This window comes from Sceloporus occidentalis, unplaced genomic scaffold, assembly GCF_023333645.1.
Source record: "Sceloporus occidentalis isolate IW3139 unplaced genomic scaffold, rSceOcc1.0.p SCAF_5, whole genome shotgun sequence".
Classification (NCBI taxonomy): domain Eukaryota; kingdom Metazoa; phylum Chordata; class Lepidosauria; order Squamata; family Phrynosomatidae; genus Sceloporus; species Sceloporus occidentalis.
In genome coordinates, this window is record NW_028316985.1 from 27,684,410 (window position 1) to 27,702,035 (window position 17,626).

Consider the following 17,626-nt stretch of genomic DNA (forward strand, 5'->3'; position numbering starts at 1 on the left):
GAGGGAGCTGCTGGGGATGTTTAGCCTGGAGAAGAGAAGGTTAAGAGGGGATATGAGAGAGAGAGAGCACTATGGGATTTATGAGGTTGCCATAAGTAAACAGGAAACCATGCCTGATGAGGAGAGGCTTAAGGAGCTTAAGGATGTATGCTTAAGGAGGGCTAAGAGGTGATAGGATAGCCCTGTGTAAGTATTTGGAGGACGGTCATGTTGAGGATGGAGCAAGGAGCTGGCAAAGCCACCGTCTTTAGAGAATGCTGGCATGGAAATGAGTGGCTTGCCATAATTGTCCACTATTACCAGGGACAAAATGTAGGACAAATTCGAGGCCAAAGTGTAGGACAACAGCAGGACAAAACTCAGCCAAAATGTAGGACATTAAAGGTCCTCCATTTTTCTTAAATGTCCTACATTTTGGGCAGAGTTTTGTTCTGCAGTTGCCCTACACTTTGGTCTAGAATTTGTTCCACATTTTGTCCCTGGTTTTAGTGGACAATTATGGCAACCCACACACACACACACACACACACACACACACACACACACACTCTGTGTGACCCTGGGTTGGGAGGAGACCCCTGCAGACCTATTGCTAGCCAAACAAGATTGGTGGGGGACAGATGAGGCAGGTCCATACAAGGTCTGCCTCAACTCTTGTAGGTAGAAGTGGGGAATGTTCTGAACCTCTTTTTTGAATTAGGGGGATGGCATCTTCTTTGAGAGTATTTGGGGAAGGGGTTTGAAATGAGTCCCTTCCTCATGCCTCAGTGCTAGTAGGATGCCTGTCTGCATAAACCATCAGCATGGATTCCCTTAAGTTGTATCATAAGGGATCATGTCCCATATTCCAGCTCTGGAAAGCCTTACATGTATGTCATACCACTTGCCCCATATTCTGGATTTGGCACCTGTTCTTCCTGTTCAATGGGACAAGAACCATTTGTCTCTCATGGACATTCAACTGCCATTGTGAGTTCTTCCCAAATGTGGGGGTTCATCCCAGAGTTTGAGGGTTCATCATGAGATTTCCAAGTGTTTCAGGATTATGTGAGATTTGAGATCTCATAGGAGATTGAAGCACAGGAGACCTTCCTACATGATCTTATATCCCATGGGAACCTTAATAATTTTCTCATCTTGTTCCCATCCCACTAAAGTAGTAAAAAGACAAATGTCAAGTGATCGGCATCAGCAGTCACTCCAGCAGGAAAGAAGATACCTACACCTTCATTCTTCACCATCTGTTTTTCCTTTGCATTGTATATTCTTCTACAGAGAATCACACTGATTTCACTGCACCTTTGTGGCACACACAAAACCTATTTTTGCCTATAAATTTATCCTATGCTTAAATGATTTAGATTATTTTGTGGCCAAATATTCTCTGATCTAGGCCCATTCACATCTGAAATGTCTTTGTGTGTGTGTTTTAATCTAGCTACAAATCAGTGGTTTCTTCCTGCTGTTCGAGGAGATATCCCACCAGGCTGTGCAGCTCATGGATTTGTCTGTGATGGTACCAGAATACTAGTATTTGGAGGAATGGTTGAATATGGAAGATACAGTAATGACTTATATGAATTACAGGTATGAGTGACAACTGCAATCATTTCTCTATCTATATAAATTACAATGTTACATTTGACTGGTAGGCTAAAAATCACTAGATCTCTTTGAGGGTTTCACCTTGGAAAATGGGCTATAAGCTTATTTAATAATAAAAATATTGTTTATAGAAGGTGCATTGAAGTAGAATTAAAGCTGCTGAAAAATAAACACATATCTCTTCAAAACATATTCTTGATTCAGATTTATATATAAGTCCTCCCAGCAGCTTGTATTCATAGCATAAGATTCATCTGTGGTCAGATTGAGTGCTGGTTATGATTTTATTGAAAATAATATAAGCAGAATACTAATACAGTACAGCCAGCCATCTATATTCACGGATTCTTTCATCAAGCATCCATGGCTTGAAAATATTTTTAAAATATATAAATTCCAAAACGCAAACTTTGATTTTGCCATTTTATGTAAGGGACACCATATTACTATGCCATCTATTTAATGGGACTTGAATAGTCACAGATTTTGGTATCCATGGAGGATCCTGGAACTAAATCCCAGGGATGCCAAAAGCCCACTTTATCATAAAAATGAATGAGAAAACCCTGTTTGGTGAAATGTGTGATTTGCAGGTTTGAAACAGGTCAGACTAATAAAGTGCATCATGACTAGGTGTTACTGCATCATCAGTTTTTAATAAGTAACATGTGAATTAAAAAGGTGATGGGCAGGTGATATATTGGAGCAAGGGTTTCTAGCTGTCAGTTGTCTAATGACAGAAAGAATTAAAATACCTCTCCCATTAAGGTTGCTGAAAGAAGGAATGCTTGGGAAAAAAGTAAGAGCGGATTTTGGTGTAAAAATATCTATTAGGTTGGGTGGGGTACTAACCATCAATTTCTGGACTAAGTTCAGAACACTCTCTTATTTGATTCATTTCACATTGATTCGTTTGCCTATGGGTCTTTAATTTGTTTAATTTGGTCAGCTGTAGTTTTCTAGCAAAAGTACAGAGTACATCCTGCAAACCTGACATTTGCCTACCCCCAGATTAAAATATCAAGATGTGCTGTATTTTCTGCTAAAAAGTTTTTAATTAAAAATAATTTAAATTAGAATTAAATTGAAATCGAAAATATTTTTTACAGTAGCGTGATTGTGTCTGGCTGGAGAATGTTGGAATATGTAATTTTGTGTTGTAAATTTACAAAAAAACTATATTATCAAAAACATTTTAGTGGGAATATATTTGAGTAAACCAATAAATCTTGTTTCCATATAACCATGGATCTGTAAAGTCAGATGTTCCATTAACAGAAGGTGCCTCTGTTTTATTTTGGACAATTCCTGTCAACTAAAAACCTGGTCCTCAGGAAAAAGACTGTCTGGGAAGCTCAGGGGGCATAGAAAGCAGGAAAGGATCATTTTGCCAACTCACCAACCCTGATTCACAAGCACATATTGGCATCTGAGTGATTTAGAGTGCTTCCAGATTGATGGCTTCTTGCACTAACTATCAAAAGACATTGCGTAACTATTCTGATCCCCCCCCCCTTATAATATTAAAAACAGTGGTAGGAAATCATGGGCGGGTTATAAGCAGAAAACATCAAATGCTGAACAGGCTTATGTTCTGTTTTCTAGGCAAGTCGATGGCTATGGAAGAAAATGAAACCCCAGCATCCATCAACAGGCCTGCCTCCTTGCCCTCGCCTTGGCCACAGCTTTTCACTGTATGGTAACAAGTGTTACTTATTTGGAGGATTGGCAAATGAGAGTGAAGACTCAAATAACAACATTCCCAGGTATGCTGCAGAGATTGGAACAGAATACTTAGAATTAGTTGTTCCAGCCTCCTAATGTTAAAACCTTCTTACGATGCTACCAGTTAGAACATCTATATTTTACTTGAGGTTTGCTGAATGGATAATTTATAATTACTCTTATCAAAACTAATAAAAAAGACTGTCAGCTAGCTCCTAAAATCTGGTCAGTCTGAATTCTGTAAATGTGGAATGTAAATATAAGTGTGCTATTTAATAATAAACCAAATAAATATCATTTAAGTAGAATTGTTTGCCTGTTTTTTTTAAAAAAATATTATTATTATTATTATTTTGTATTAATAGGTCTTTTAGCTGTGCTTGGTTTTATGTGCATGTGAACTGCCTTGGGTCTAGTGCTGGGAGAAAGGTGGGAAATTAATTAATTAATTAAGTAATAATTAATAATTTTAGATCAGCATTAAGAACATGGTCTGGCTTTCTATTGAGCAGTTATGAATGCATAAGATAGACTTATGCAATCATAATTATTTGGTATTTGGGTCCAAAATCCTATGGCCAGATTGGTGACTAGGGCTGGTGACAGGGATTATGTGACACCTCCCCTCTCCCCCACCCTTTGAAACAACTTTAATAGTTTAATTCTAGTTACATTTCAAAGTGCTGACATTTTTGACATTTAAAGTACAAAAAACATGGATCCAGACTATCTAAGTCGTCTTATTTAAGTCAGCATAAGCTTTAAGATCAACAGAGGAGGGCTTTTTCTTAGTCCCAAAATCTTCACTGGCATATTTGATGAGGACAAATACACTCCATGGCTGCTTTCAGGCTGTGGAACTCCCTTCCATAGAAAGTCCAGTTGCCCCTGTCCCTGCTCTCTCTGTCAACAGGTAAAGATCTTTTTGTTCAGACAGGCCTTTGAGTTTTAAATTATATAGCAGTAGAGTGCCTGAAGTGGTGCTATATTTTATTCTGTTTTAATCTGTTATTAGGAACTATGTTTTATATGTTTTTAACTGTTTTAATCATGGTTAAAAGATTTAATGTAATCTTGTTTTATATTTCTGTAAGCCACCTTGGATCTCATTCAGGAGAAAGGCAGGGTATAAATTCATGAAATAAATAAAGTGTTTACAATCGTATGGCCATGATCGCAAATACCTCATCCATTCTACCTTTACAGCCAACAGCTGCACCAGGCAACAGAAATCTGTTCTGCTGGTGATCAGGGTACTGCAGGATGATGTTTCCAGTCCCTTCCTGCCATCATTCTGTGATGGAACTATCAGATGTAGGACCCCTTGCAACTCCTTATCCTACTACAGTTCATTGGTGGGAAAGGACTAGAAATATAATTCTGTGTCCTGAGCACCAATTGAATAGGTCTTCGCTTCTCAGAATGGCTGCTGGATGTTAAGGTAATTTTAGGGACTCAGCTCAGGAGAAGACACAAGGACCTGGAACAGACAGGCACAAAAGAGTAGCCTGAGTCCACTCTGGCCGGACGTGGGTCGAAACCCTGCTGTCTGCATGGCCTGCTCTCAAGGCAGGCCATGGATGTGGGGGTTGACTGGCACTGCCAGGAGTTGGACCATCCCAGCTCCTTTTTGCTTCAGTTGTTTAATTGGCACACCTCCAAAGTAGCCAGAAGCCGCTTCATTTGGCTCATCTGTTTAACACTATAGTTAGTTATTTGTAACTACCTCTGTAAGATAAGATCTCAGCCATGATATGTTAAAACTTTGTTATGAGAATATGATGTGATGCAATGTGACTTAATATGTTCTCATTAACAGAATAAATACTTTAATGTTATAGAAACTTTCCCACATGTAGTTAGTGAAATCTCAAACCCCATTACTTCAGCATCCAAAGTTAAAGGGGTTTTTTTTTTTTTTTGGTATATTTCAGTTTCAGCATTTAGTAGGTTAATTTGACAACTTCACCACCTGAGGGTGGCATTCACCCGAGCTAGATTCGAGCAGCTTGATACCATGGTAAGATATGGGAGATTGAATGGCATCCCTTATAATGAGAGAACCTGTATCTGTGAAGACCATGAAATTGAGGGTACCTCTCACATATTATTTAAGTGCAAACTGTATCAGCAGGAAAGAGACCTATATCTCGGTTGATATATCAAACAAACAATGTACTGGGATACCCATATTAGAATAACATACAGTGTGCCTGCGTCATATGTGAGTGCATTATACACTGCTTTCAGCATATGCTGAAAGTAGTGCTGCTTCTTCCGGCACAAGAATGGCACACACGCCATGAGCGTTGCATGCTGCCACAAGCCCCATTACTTGTAATGGGGCTCACTTATACGTGGATCCTCCGCATAAAACAAGGGCGCACTGTACTTTGAGTAGTTAAGATTCAAAAATATCTTTCATTACAGCTCGGTACTTAAGCAAAGTAATACACCTGAGATCTAGATATTTGGGGATGATTGGGGTAAATTGCAAGGGTGATGAAGAATTTTGGTCTATGATCTTACTTTTATTTCAGTTGCCTATTGTTTTACTGACTTTTGTATTAATATTTTTACTTATTCATATATTTTTATTTTTTATCCTTTTACATAGAGTCTTACAAAGTGTTTTACTAGTTTTGTTGTATGCACTGTATTGCCTAGTGTATCATACTTATATTCTAATTATATTTTTATTCTTATTTTATACATTTTATTTTCACGTACTTTTATATAACTTATATATAGAGTTTGATATAGAGTTTGATACAGAGTTTTATTTAATCTTGTGGTACTTTGAGATGGCCTAAGGGCTAATCAGTAAATATTGATTGAGTGAGAACTTCACTTTATTCAAAAGCTCAAGGGGGAGATTCTACACCATCTCTTCCTGTCCCTGGTCACTCAAAGATGCTTTCAAAAAGAATATTTTTCAGCACTTCTTAAAGACCTACAAACTTGGGCTTTGGAAACTGTCTGAGGAAGATAATTCCAAAGTAATATTATATATCTCTTAAACTTATTTGGCCTTTCAAAACTATCTGTACTTTTATTTTATTTTAATTCAAGGATTTATATCCCACCTTTCTCCCACAGTGGGATTCAAGGTGGTATTGGGATTCAAGGTGGGAAGGTGTACTTTTGGCAGCAGGAGATCTTGTAAAAATATGTGTAGCATATTGTTAGAGTGAGGGTTCTTACAGGAGTTCCATATACATTTCACTGACTCTTTTCTGTATTTCTCCATTACACTCTAGATATTTAAATGATTTCTATGAGTTGGAGCTACAGCATGGTTCAGGAGTTATGGGCTGGAACATTCCAGTAATGAAAGGCGTTCTGCCTTCACCCCGAGAATCTCATACAGCCATTATATACAGTAGGAAAGACTCTGGAAATGCAAAGATGTTTATTTTTGGAGGGATGTCTGGCTGTCGACTTAATGACCTTTGGGAGCTTGACATAGGTGAGTACAGTTAGATTGTAAATAAAACATTTCTATACTTTTTGTATACCAAAGAATGGCTAGTTTTGAAGGATTTGTAATTTAATTGGGCCTCATTATGTGGCCTCTACTTTTAACACAAAATATAAACAGTTTTATCCCCTTGTATATTTTGTATAGGGAGCTGCAGCCAGTCCTAGTCTTTCTCATATGTACCTGTATGATACCATATGTTTAAAAATACCTTTTTGCTCCATTCACACTTAATATTTTAGGTGCATACTTAAAATGTGTGAAGGTCGGCTTAAACTGACAAGCATTTTAAAAGCAGAATACAGAAAGGAGACAAGCTCCATGTGCTCTATGGTTATCTGTTTATTCATTAAAAAAAGTCCAGCAAATTCTGGACTCTATGAGAAAATAATGCATTCCTATGTGGTTTTATGGAATATAGTTAATTTAGTGTTGTTCTGTCTTTATAATATCTATAAAATATTTATATTTGTGTATGTTTCTAGTCCCTGAAGAAGGTCTTTTCTCATAGAGGCTGAGCTTTTATTTAAAAATCAACAATTAATAAACAGTTGACCATCTCAGAGTATGTGAAGCTTGACTCTTTACTGTTTTCTCCTTAAACTGACAAACTACTACCTTTTTGGAGGCTAAATTTATTTGTCAAGTTATTTATGTGTCTTCTTGTTTACTCTGGCTAATGGCAATTCTATGATAGGGTTTCCTTAGCAAGATTTATTCAGAGGTTTGTCATTGTCTTCCTTTTAGGCTGACAGAGTATAACTTGCCCAAGGTCACCCAATAGGTTTCTGTGGCTGAGCAGAATTTCAAATTCTGGTCTCCCAGAGTCTTACTCCCCCACTCAAACCACTACACCGTTCAGGCTGTCATTCATCAAGAGTGTTTTGATATACCGTATATACTCGACTATAGGTTGACCTCATGTATATGTTGAGGGCAGGTTTGGGGCCCAAATTTATGGATTTTGGTATGACCCATGGATAAGTCAAGGGTAAACCTAGAGACATGTAACAGTGGATCTAAAGTGGATGAAGCAAGGGAAAGCAATGCCAGCAAACTTACAAAATTCCAACAGGCATATATTTGTGCTCATATTAAAGGCTGGATGAGCGAGAGACTAGAAGGGAGTCAGTCCTTCAAAGGCAGATTAAACTCTTGCCTTTCACCATATATATATGAGTTAAAATACAGTACTTACATTGACCCATGGATAAGTCGACCCAGGTTTTTAACCTAAATTTTTTAACCTAAATTTCTAGACTTATACATGAGTATATACAATATTCAGTGAGTCTCTGCTAACATGTAAGCCATACATTATATTAAAACATTTGTTGACCAGAATCATAAAAACAAAGGAATAAAGCATTTGTAACTTTGAGAAGGAATCATGAAAGTGTTTAAGTAGCTACAATTACCAAACGTGAAACATATGTTGTATATCATTCTGTTGTATAGTACAGACATTTTATAAATATTATTTAAAGCCTACAAATGTCCCTTTCAGAAGGCTTCTGTTTCTTAAAACTTTACATATTTAGCTTTTGTGCATGCACAATGCCCTGAAATTCAAGGAATGATATGCTCAGAATCTTTTGATGGTGTACTTCATAAATGTCCAAAGAGATAATCCCTTCTTTGTGCTCTCTCCTCTCTCTCTCTCTCTCTCTCTCTCTTTCTCTCTCTCTGATTTTATTTGTCTTAACAGAATCAATGACTTGGTCGAAATCAGAAACAAAAGGGACAGTGCCACTTCCTCGTAGTCTCCATACAGCCAGTGTAATAGGAAACAAGTATGTCTGTTGTTAAAAGCTCACCTATAGAAAGGTACACCTAGTAGGAGACCGTTACTCTAGTGTTTGTATTTAGGGAACCTACCTGTGTCTATCTCTGTGAAATGCAAACAGCATCAACCTTACAAAAAATTCTCACTTGTCTGACATTATCAGACAAGGGAAATTGGAAGTATAATTCAATGGCTATCCGAACGCAATCATGAGGTTTCACATTATTGCATGATAGACTATCACACACAATTTTGGGCAATCGCAAGCTATTTTCGGGCAATGGGAAGTCAGTCCGAACGCAGTCGTGGGTTTCACATTATTGCATGATAGACTACCACATGCAATTTCAGGCAATGACAAGCTATTTTTGGGGAATGGGAAGTCAGTTCAAATGCAATTTGAATTCACGTAAATTCACTGAAGTAGCGAATTCATGTGACTGTGTTTTGGCCCCACTTTCTTTTTATTCAGAATTAAGAGAGATTCCTCCTGTGTGATAAACTCCCCAGTGTTGCCCACCCCTTATTTAAGAAGTTGCAGAACCATAGCTCTGAAAACAAAGGACACTCACCTTTGAATTGATCATATTGTATATGGCTGCAATCCTCTCCAGCTCACTCTCTATATTGGGGCGGGGATGCTTTTTGATCCTGAGAACAGGTCACTTTCCAATTTAGGAAGGAGATCATGCCCTTTATTCCAGCAAAGGGTATAACACAATTTGAAAGACAGCGTAGGTGGATTTAATTTGGGCATTTTCCCACTACAAAACATAGATCAATTCTGTGCTTGCTTTTCAGGAGTAAATGTCAGTACAGCAGTATTTCTGGCTGCAAAGCACAGCTCAGTTCTGCACAGGCTATTTAAGTGTTGTCTATATACCCTCTTGATAAAAAGAAGCCTGTGGCATCTGTTCTATATGTTGGAGGCTCCTAATTCCTCCTGTATAGTATGCCAATGATAAATTAAGAAGTATTTTAAAACAATAATAAAATATAGTAGGAGATGCTATTTTTTGGTCCATATAGAAATTGATTTGAGATGTGTGGGAAGGTTTATGTATTGCAGGTAAGAACTCTAAGTGTATTTGCTACAAGTGCTGTTAGTATTATCCAGACACTTATATGGTCACAGTCCTATGCAGATGTTTAATCCATCACGAAGGAGTGGATTTGTGCCAGAGGGCTTTGCTCCTGTATCTCCAACATCCCCAAACTGAATGTCACTTTTATATATGCCAGTATCTGAAGTCCATATCGTGTATAGGTTTATACATGTAAACATCAAAAGAATCCAGAAACAGGATGGTCAGCACCTCAGTATGCGTTGGGTCTCACTTATCCAGAAATCCAAATTCTGAAATACTCCAAATTTCAAAATTGTCTACATTGGTGGCTGAGATAGTGACAGCTTTACTTTCTGTTGGTTCAATATGCACCAACTTTGTTTCATGCCCAAAATTATTAAAAATATTATGTCTAAAATTACCTTCAGGCTAGGTGAATAAAGTGTATATGAAACATAAACAGATTTAATGTTTAGACTTGGGTCTAATCTCAAAAATAACTCATTATGTATATGCATAAATTTACAGCGCTTTATAAATAAAGGTTAATAATAATAATAATGCAAATATTCCAAAATCCAAAACACTTTTGGACCCAAGCATTTCAGGCAAGGGATACTCAACCTGTATTCCTATCGCCACATACCATATGACTGAATATCTGCCTAGAGAGCTCCTATGAATGCCTGTTGTATAACTCGAAACCTGGCATATGCATTCTGTAAGATGACAAATAACTTACATACATTATGTTTTAATTGTCTGAATTTAGATCATTTTAAAGGAGTGATTTGTTTTAAATGTTTTTATTAGTGTATTTAATGTTTTAACTACATTACCTTGTGGGCTGAGAGGTTACACATAGACAGACAGACAGACAGACAGATAACAGAATTCAAAGTTGGTCATGCTTGGAGCAGATTCCTCGAGAGCAGTGGGACAACTTAATCACATTTGATTTGCTTCTTATTGCTTTCATTGGGCCTAGTGTAAGATTGGTCTTAGTCTGGATCCATACGATCTTCTGAACACAAATGTGCGTGTCATCTTTTTTTAAAAGCTGTCTATTTGTTATGAGCATATCATCTTTTTATATAGGGCTCCAACTAGTCTCTCAGGCAAACATTTTGGATCTACATGCTCTTCACTTCAGCTTTGTACAGCACCAGATGCTGTCACACCATTCACTGGATCCTTGTCTTGATATATCAATTAGATATAATCCCAACCTTCTCCTGATTTGCTACTGTTGACTCAAAAGATTTGTTAGAAATAAATGTGCTTGATGGTTTATTATATGGGAGTATATGTGATGATACATCTCATTGCTTGATAACAGGTGACTACAGATACCACTTATTTTTTAGTTAGTGTGATTTTTTTTAGTTAGTATATCCAGGAAAACTATGTAGCACCTTGCAACCTGGTGAGAGACATTCTGTCATGCCTCTTCATTGCTGTACTTTGTTACCAAAATTCAGTTATCCTGCTGCTTGACTGGCTCCTACAAATAATCAACTTCTAACATTAATACAGTGTTTACCACAGTGACCCAACCATGGGATCAGTGATTGTCTGTGGCCTCCTGCTGCTGTTGTAAAAAACTGCAGATAATTCTGATAGGTGACTACAACTGCTTTTTAATTTTGGAATAACTTGATCCTAGTAGGTCATAACTTTTGAATGATATGTGGAAATTTTCCTCTGGTTAGTGAAATCTGATTTTCATCCAACCAGTGTTACAACACAATTCTCTTGGACGTTTATACAATATTATAAGGAGTATCTTTCTGCCTGCTTGAAAGAAAAGAGGGAAAGTGAGCTTCAGTTTAAAATGCATACCTTTTCATCTTTGGGTTGTAGATGTCCAAATAAGTACAGGGAACTTTCCCCCCCTTTCCCACAGTGACTGATAAAGCAATGGACCAGAATTCTGGATTCAGGGAGATATGACTGAGCCCTGGTGTATGTTGTCAGATCATTCTTGCTGAGAGCAGAAATGGTCAAACAAACCATAGCTCTTCTCTCCCCCTTTTTTGTATTGTGATGTCCAAATTTTGCAGTTGTGCATGCTTCCTAATATGTCCTGCTACAAATGGAGATGCCTAAAAAACCTTCAGTTCATGGTATGTTTATGGTATGTTTATTGTGATGTCCAAACCCAATAGCCTTGCTTGTCTCTTTCCTGACAAGCTAGTTAAATAGCATAGGGTTTTTTGTTTTGGGTTTTTTTAAAGTTTATTATTTGGGTTTGTTGTGGGAGAGACAAGTAAGACTACAAGCTCTTTAGAACTTCAGCCCCCAGAATTCCTCACTATTGGCTGGAGGCTTGTGGGAGTATAAAGCAACCAAAGTTGGACAGCCACTAATCTAGCAAACAAGCAATCTATTGTCCTTTTTGCAGAACAGCTTGCAGTGTGGCATGGAAAGCTAGAACTGGGGGAAAGAGAATGAAGCTCAAGGTCTAGTTAATAAAAGAAGAGGAAATATTGACCTGCATCCAACAAGAATAGACCCATTTGAATAACAGAACATACATTGGTGTTGACTTACCAAGTTCCCAGTGATTCGGTGGTTCTTCTCTAATTGGGATCAACAGTTGGATTTATGCCAGATTTTTTGGAACAGTTTAAAAAATGACCATGGCAAAATAAGCATTGGAAAATAAACTTGCTTATCTCTTGCACCATTTTCTTCTTGTCTTCCCTGCCCTCCTTCATATTTCCAGAATGTACATTTTTGGTGGATGGGTTCCACAGAGCACAGATGAGAACCTATCCTCTCAAGATGGAGAATGGAAATGTACTGGCTCATTTTCTTATCTAAATTTGGGTTAGTATCCCCGTGCTTTTGTTGTTAATTTACAAAGCAATCCTGTATGCTGGTGGGGGAGAAATATGCTGCACTGTCTTATGGGGAGTGGCATAATTTTTATTCTGTTGGGGCGTCTGCCTCACTGTAGCTTGTCAGTAAATCTCAAGTAAATTGTTGCATCTTAAAGGTACAAGTTAAAGGATAGTGTCACACCTTAAAGATGCTCAAGGTCTTAGTGGAGGGATAATGCCATCAGTCATAGGCTTCAGTCTGTTTTGTTAAGCCACAACCTCCAAAGTGCTTCAAAATCTAGTCACGTCTATCCACTGCATGTTCACACCATACAGGTTCTTTATGAAACAGTTGGTTAGTCAAAATTTCATAATGTCAGGTCAAGAAAATGGTTGATTTGTGGATTATGAACACAGTGCTCAAAGCAGAAATTTCCTCATATCCATTTGATTAATTGATAAGTTTCTATATAGCGAGATTTAAATTTATGGTTGGGGACCATCATGTTTTCATGCACTAATTTCCATCATATATTGCATTTATTAGATTCTATGGATTGGATAAGTCTAATCTCAGATTGTCAAGAAGACAAAAATAACTTGTTGCCTGGCCCAAGAGCTGGTCATTGTGCTGTCATAGTTGGCACTCGCTTGTATATATGGAGTGGCAGAGATGGTTACAGGAAAGCTTGGAACAATCAAGTTTGTTGCAAAGATCTTTGGTATCTTGATACTGGTGAGTGACCAAATAATATTTTTGGTAACTTTTCAGATGATCATTTATAACCCATGTTCTATGCATCTGATGTTTGTAAACATTCAAAAATATTGTACAGATTTCAAGTGTATAACAAACCAATCTGTTCTGAACCTTTGCATTTTGGGCTGGCTTAACTAATATTCACAGTACTTCATCATATTGTTTGAAGGACTAGGAGAGTATCATATATTTCTGTATTACCATTCTTCCTTCTCATTTTTTCATTTCAACAAACCATAATTTGCCATCATATCCAAGCTAGGCAAGCTAGAGGTTGCATAAACCATATTTTGTTAGTTTGAGGCCTCCTTCAAACTAATTGATTTGGATGTAAACTACAGATATTAATACGTGTTCTTGGATGCTAAGGGAATGAAAGAGGACAGAAATACAAATGATACCAACATTGATTATTATTTTTACAGCAGTTACATAATAAGGAGTCTTTGAAAGGTGACAAGCAGTGGCAGCTACCACATCAGGGAAAGAAGTGAGCTTTTAACAGATTTTCATTCAGGAACTGCCCAAGGTGGTGAACCCTGTCACCAAAATAGGCATTTTGTCTTTAATGTTTAGAAAAGGGGGAAAAACATCAAAAAACCAGAACAAATTTACTACCCCCCAACATGGTAATAAGGTAAAAAGAATTACTAGTGAGAAAGCCATCCTAGCATGGATAAGCACATTCACCCATGTGTCATGATAAAGCAAAGGCTTTGTACCATCCAAATTTAGAGATTGACTGATTTACCATACTACACTCTTATAACACTGATATTCCACTTTAATTGCTCTGGCTGCCTCCTGTTGCACTCTGGGATTTGCAGTTGAGGGAGCGGCATTTAGGATTCTCAGTCAGAGAGCTCTTAGGCCTCACTGAACTACAGAAACCAGAATGCAACAAGAGGCAGCCAGAGCAGTAAAAGTGGAATAGCGGCACTATAAGAGTGTAGTGAGTTAATGTGGTAAGTCAGAGACAGAATTAAAAACTTGTTGATTAAATTCTTGTTTAGTTTTTTCCTGTTGGAAATTGCCTTGGAAGTTACTTTTTTTTTTGTTGCAAGCTGACGTACCAGTCTTTCTGTGTGGTCCCAGAAGTCAATAACTAGACCTGAGAGTGTTAATATATATGGTTGTATAGAGCAACAATGTGACTCAAGCGTTCTCATAATCTTTTTTGGGTTTTCTCATTTTGTTCAGATCTGTTTATTTTGTCACATGCAGTCTTCCCAGTGTGTTCATTGCTAAATAACTGGTAATATTAGTAATGGGTTTCTTGTGGAATCTTAAACTGTCCTAAATAAAGCTTTATTCAAATGTAACTGGAGCTCATTGTTCTTTAAGAGAAACCACCAGCACCATCACAGGTACAGCTAATCAGAGCTACTACTAATTCATTTCAAGTTAAATGGGATGAAGTACCTACTGTGGAAGAGTATCTTCTTCAGCTAAATTTGGATATCCAAACACCTGCTGTGGCTGAAATACCTATTACTGTGGTACCTGAAGCATCTTCACCAAGTGCACAAGGTAATATAGATGTTAAAAATAATAATATAGGCAAATAGTTGTAAGGCTCTTTCCCAAACACATGGAGTATGTGTTCTGTGTTAATTTTGAGGTGACATGGGAGGGATGCCTGAAAAGCACTCTGCAGGCAGGACAAGGGAATAGCAATAACTGGATAGTTCTCCAATAATTTCTTTACTTCCTTGTGCATTTATGTTTCAAGGACTCTATAGAACAAGGGTGAAAAACTTGTGGAATTCCAAATGCTGTTGGACTTTTACCCCCATCATCCCTCACCATTGGCTTTATTGGCTAAGGATTATCAAAATTATAGTCCAACAACAGCTGTTAGCCAGCTCGGTGTACAATAATAGAATGGTTCACCACCATATCACCCTGACCTAATTTCATCTCATGATGCAAGAAAATCTAATATAGTAACTTAATAATTAAAAAAAATCTGACATACTTTGAGCAATTTCTCTTTCCTCTTACTATGAGTAATGTAAGAAGAAACCAGAACTGAGAATTTTTGTCAAACATTCCTTAATATTCAAGGGAAATGATTTGGAAATGACTTGGAAATCAAACATTTAACTAACTTGCCTTCCATTTGCTTAAAAAAAACAACCAAGATTAATTGAGTAATCAAGCATGCATCTCAGAATTTTTCATACCATCCCCATTATCCATTCTATCCCATTTCTCTTAGTTTCCTACCCTTCTCCATCTGCTTTTGGGTACCTATAGCAGTTCTACCATGAGTATAGCATTTTACCTTACTAGAACATGCAATCCCACAACCACAAAAAGGTAATGCCAAGGGGGAGGGACCCTTTTACCCAAGCCTTAGAGATGTGTTACATAGGCCAGAATTCTTTTGAGATCAAATGGAGTGTAAGACTCCTATCTATATAACCGCAGGGTTGTGAAGAAGACAGCAGCAGTCACACCAGTGAAAGGAAAAGGGAACTGTTCCGGACCATCTCACTGAAAGTATTGTGGATTGTTGCACTGTAGAGGAACTGCAGGGGAGCACTTGTATAAGAAAACTGTGTGTGCCGGCCTATCAGAATTGCATCAGTTAATAAAACTAGTTGTTGTGCTAATGTAAAGTGCCTACAGGATCCTGGCCTTAATTAATCTAAGATAGAAGTTGGTTAAGGTACCAGTTGATGAAAAGAGATGTGCAAAAGCTTTTGTGGGACAGAGTCCACATTGCTTCGTAAAGCGCAGATAGGCAATTGGGGTGAGCCTTTTTTGGTCTGGTCCTACTTTTGACACACAGGAAGCAACAGTGACTAGGTATGCTTTTTATCAACTTTGGCTGGTATACCAACTATATATTTCCTTAGAAAGTGTGACCTGACCACAGATATTCAAGCCGTAGTAATCTCACAATTGGATCATTTCCCCACAATGTTGAAAGAGTTCCATAATTTCATGTCACTATCTCACCTCGCAGTCCCATAAGCAATTCGTATACATTCCACAGGCACAAAAGGTTTCTCCTTCCACAAAAAACAAACAAAAAACCTCTGATTTTTTGCAATTTCATTTTTGCTCACTAATAAATTTAAAGGTCTAGAGAATGTTGTCTGAAGACAGATCATGAGAAAATTAATATATATGTTAAGAAACTCAATTGTGAAGCTTTTGTCCCAATTCTACTTGACCTCCTAGCTTCACTGAATCCCATTTGAATCCTCCCTCAGTAGAGTCAGGTACTTTCTAATGCAAATGTTACAACAGCTTCTGGAATTGCAATGTCCCTGCCCCACTGTAAGCTGTCCATTCTTTTTAAAATAGAGAATTTGTGTAGAGAGGGAACACCTCTGTTACTTATGCCAGGGGTGAGGGACCCAATGCCCTACAAATGTAGATGGATTACAGCTCCCATATCTCTCATTGTAGGCTATACTGGTCAGTACTGACAGGAGTTACAATCCAACAGCATCTGTATCTTTTATTTTCATTTTTGAATACATTACAGTGAGAAACAGATTTTGATATTCATGTCTTTACGATAGTAATATGAAAACAAAGAGTTTTTGTGTGACACCTAACAGGGATAACAGACCTCACCGAATCTCAAAGCTTTATGCAATCTTCTGTTGTACATTCATATAAAATATGGTTCTTGTCTGCAGTAAAACCTAACAAATATCATCTTTCCTCCAGGAATCAAGCTGGATCTTCACAGTCAAACTCTCAATAAAGCTCCAAACAATGTGAGTATATACTTGTGTGGGATAAAACTTGGAATTTTCTAAGTATTTCTAATATGTTGGAGCGAAAAAATTAATTGACCTGTGTTAAGGTGGGCAATTTATGGACTGCAACTCACATGAACTCTCAAAATTGGCTATGCCGGATATCACTGATAGGAGTTGCAGACCAGTATCAGAAGGGCCACATGTCCCCCATCCTTAGTCTAAAGTTTAACTTCATCCTCTTAGTCTTATACATATTTTTGTAAAGGGATTGAAGGACATTCCTATCTCTGTGCAGCAGAATGTGGGAGAATGTAGTAAGAGGGGCCATAATTTAATTTGAACATTGGCTAGAGTGGAGACAGCATGGGCTCCGACCACATACCGTATTTTTCGGCGTATAAGACGACTTTTTAACCCTTTTAAATCGTTTCAAAAGTCGGGGTCGTCTTATATGCCAGGTTAATCCCAGCCACAGAGACTGCAAGAGCCCTGTGGCCCGGTGCATTCAGCGCCGGTCTCCTCTCGCCTTCCAGGCTTCCATAGGCCCCTTGAAGCTGACGCACGCACAGCTGGCTGCCACCTTCCCAGGCCTCCATAGGCCCCTTGAAGCCAGCACGCGCATGGCTGGGCTGCCGCCTTCCCAGGCCTCCAG

The 17,626-nt window shown here is 37.9% G+C and overlaps 1 protein-coding gene across 4 annotated transcripts in view; it reads left to right on the top strand.

Moving 5' to 3' along the window:
* Window positions 1-17,626, top strand: part of HCFC2 (host cell factor C2) — a 33,479-nt gene that overhangs the window by 465 nt on the left and 15,388 nt on the right. For all 4 annotated transcript variants that reach the window (XM_089527995.1, XM_089527996.1, XM_089527997.1 and 1 more), the window contains exons 2-9: window positions 1,439-1,587; window positions 3,211-3,371; window positions 6,591-6,799; window positions 8,520-8,604; window positions 12,393-12,496; window positions 13,037-13,225; window positions 14,594-14,779; window positions 16,940-16,989. In XM_089527995.1, coding sequence (XP_089384121.1) covers window positions 1,439-1,587; window positions 3,211-3,371; window positions 6,591-6,799; window positions 8,520-8,604; window positions 12,393-12,496; window positions 13,037-13,225; window positions 14,594-14,779; window positions 16,940-16,989 — 1,133 coding nt within the window. The remainder of the gene's footprint in view (window positions 1-1,438; window positions 1,588-3,210; window positions 3,372-6,590; window positions 6,800-8,519; window positions 8,605-12,392; window positions 12,497-13,036; window positions 13,226-14,593; window positions 14,780-16,939; window positions 16,990-17,626) is intronic.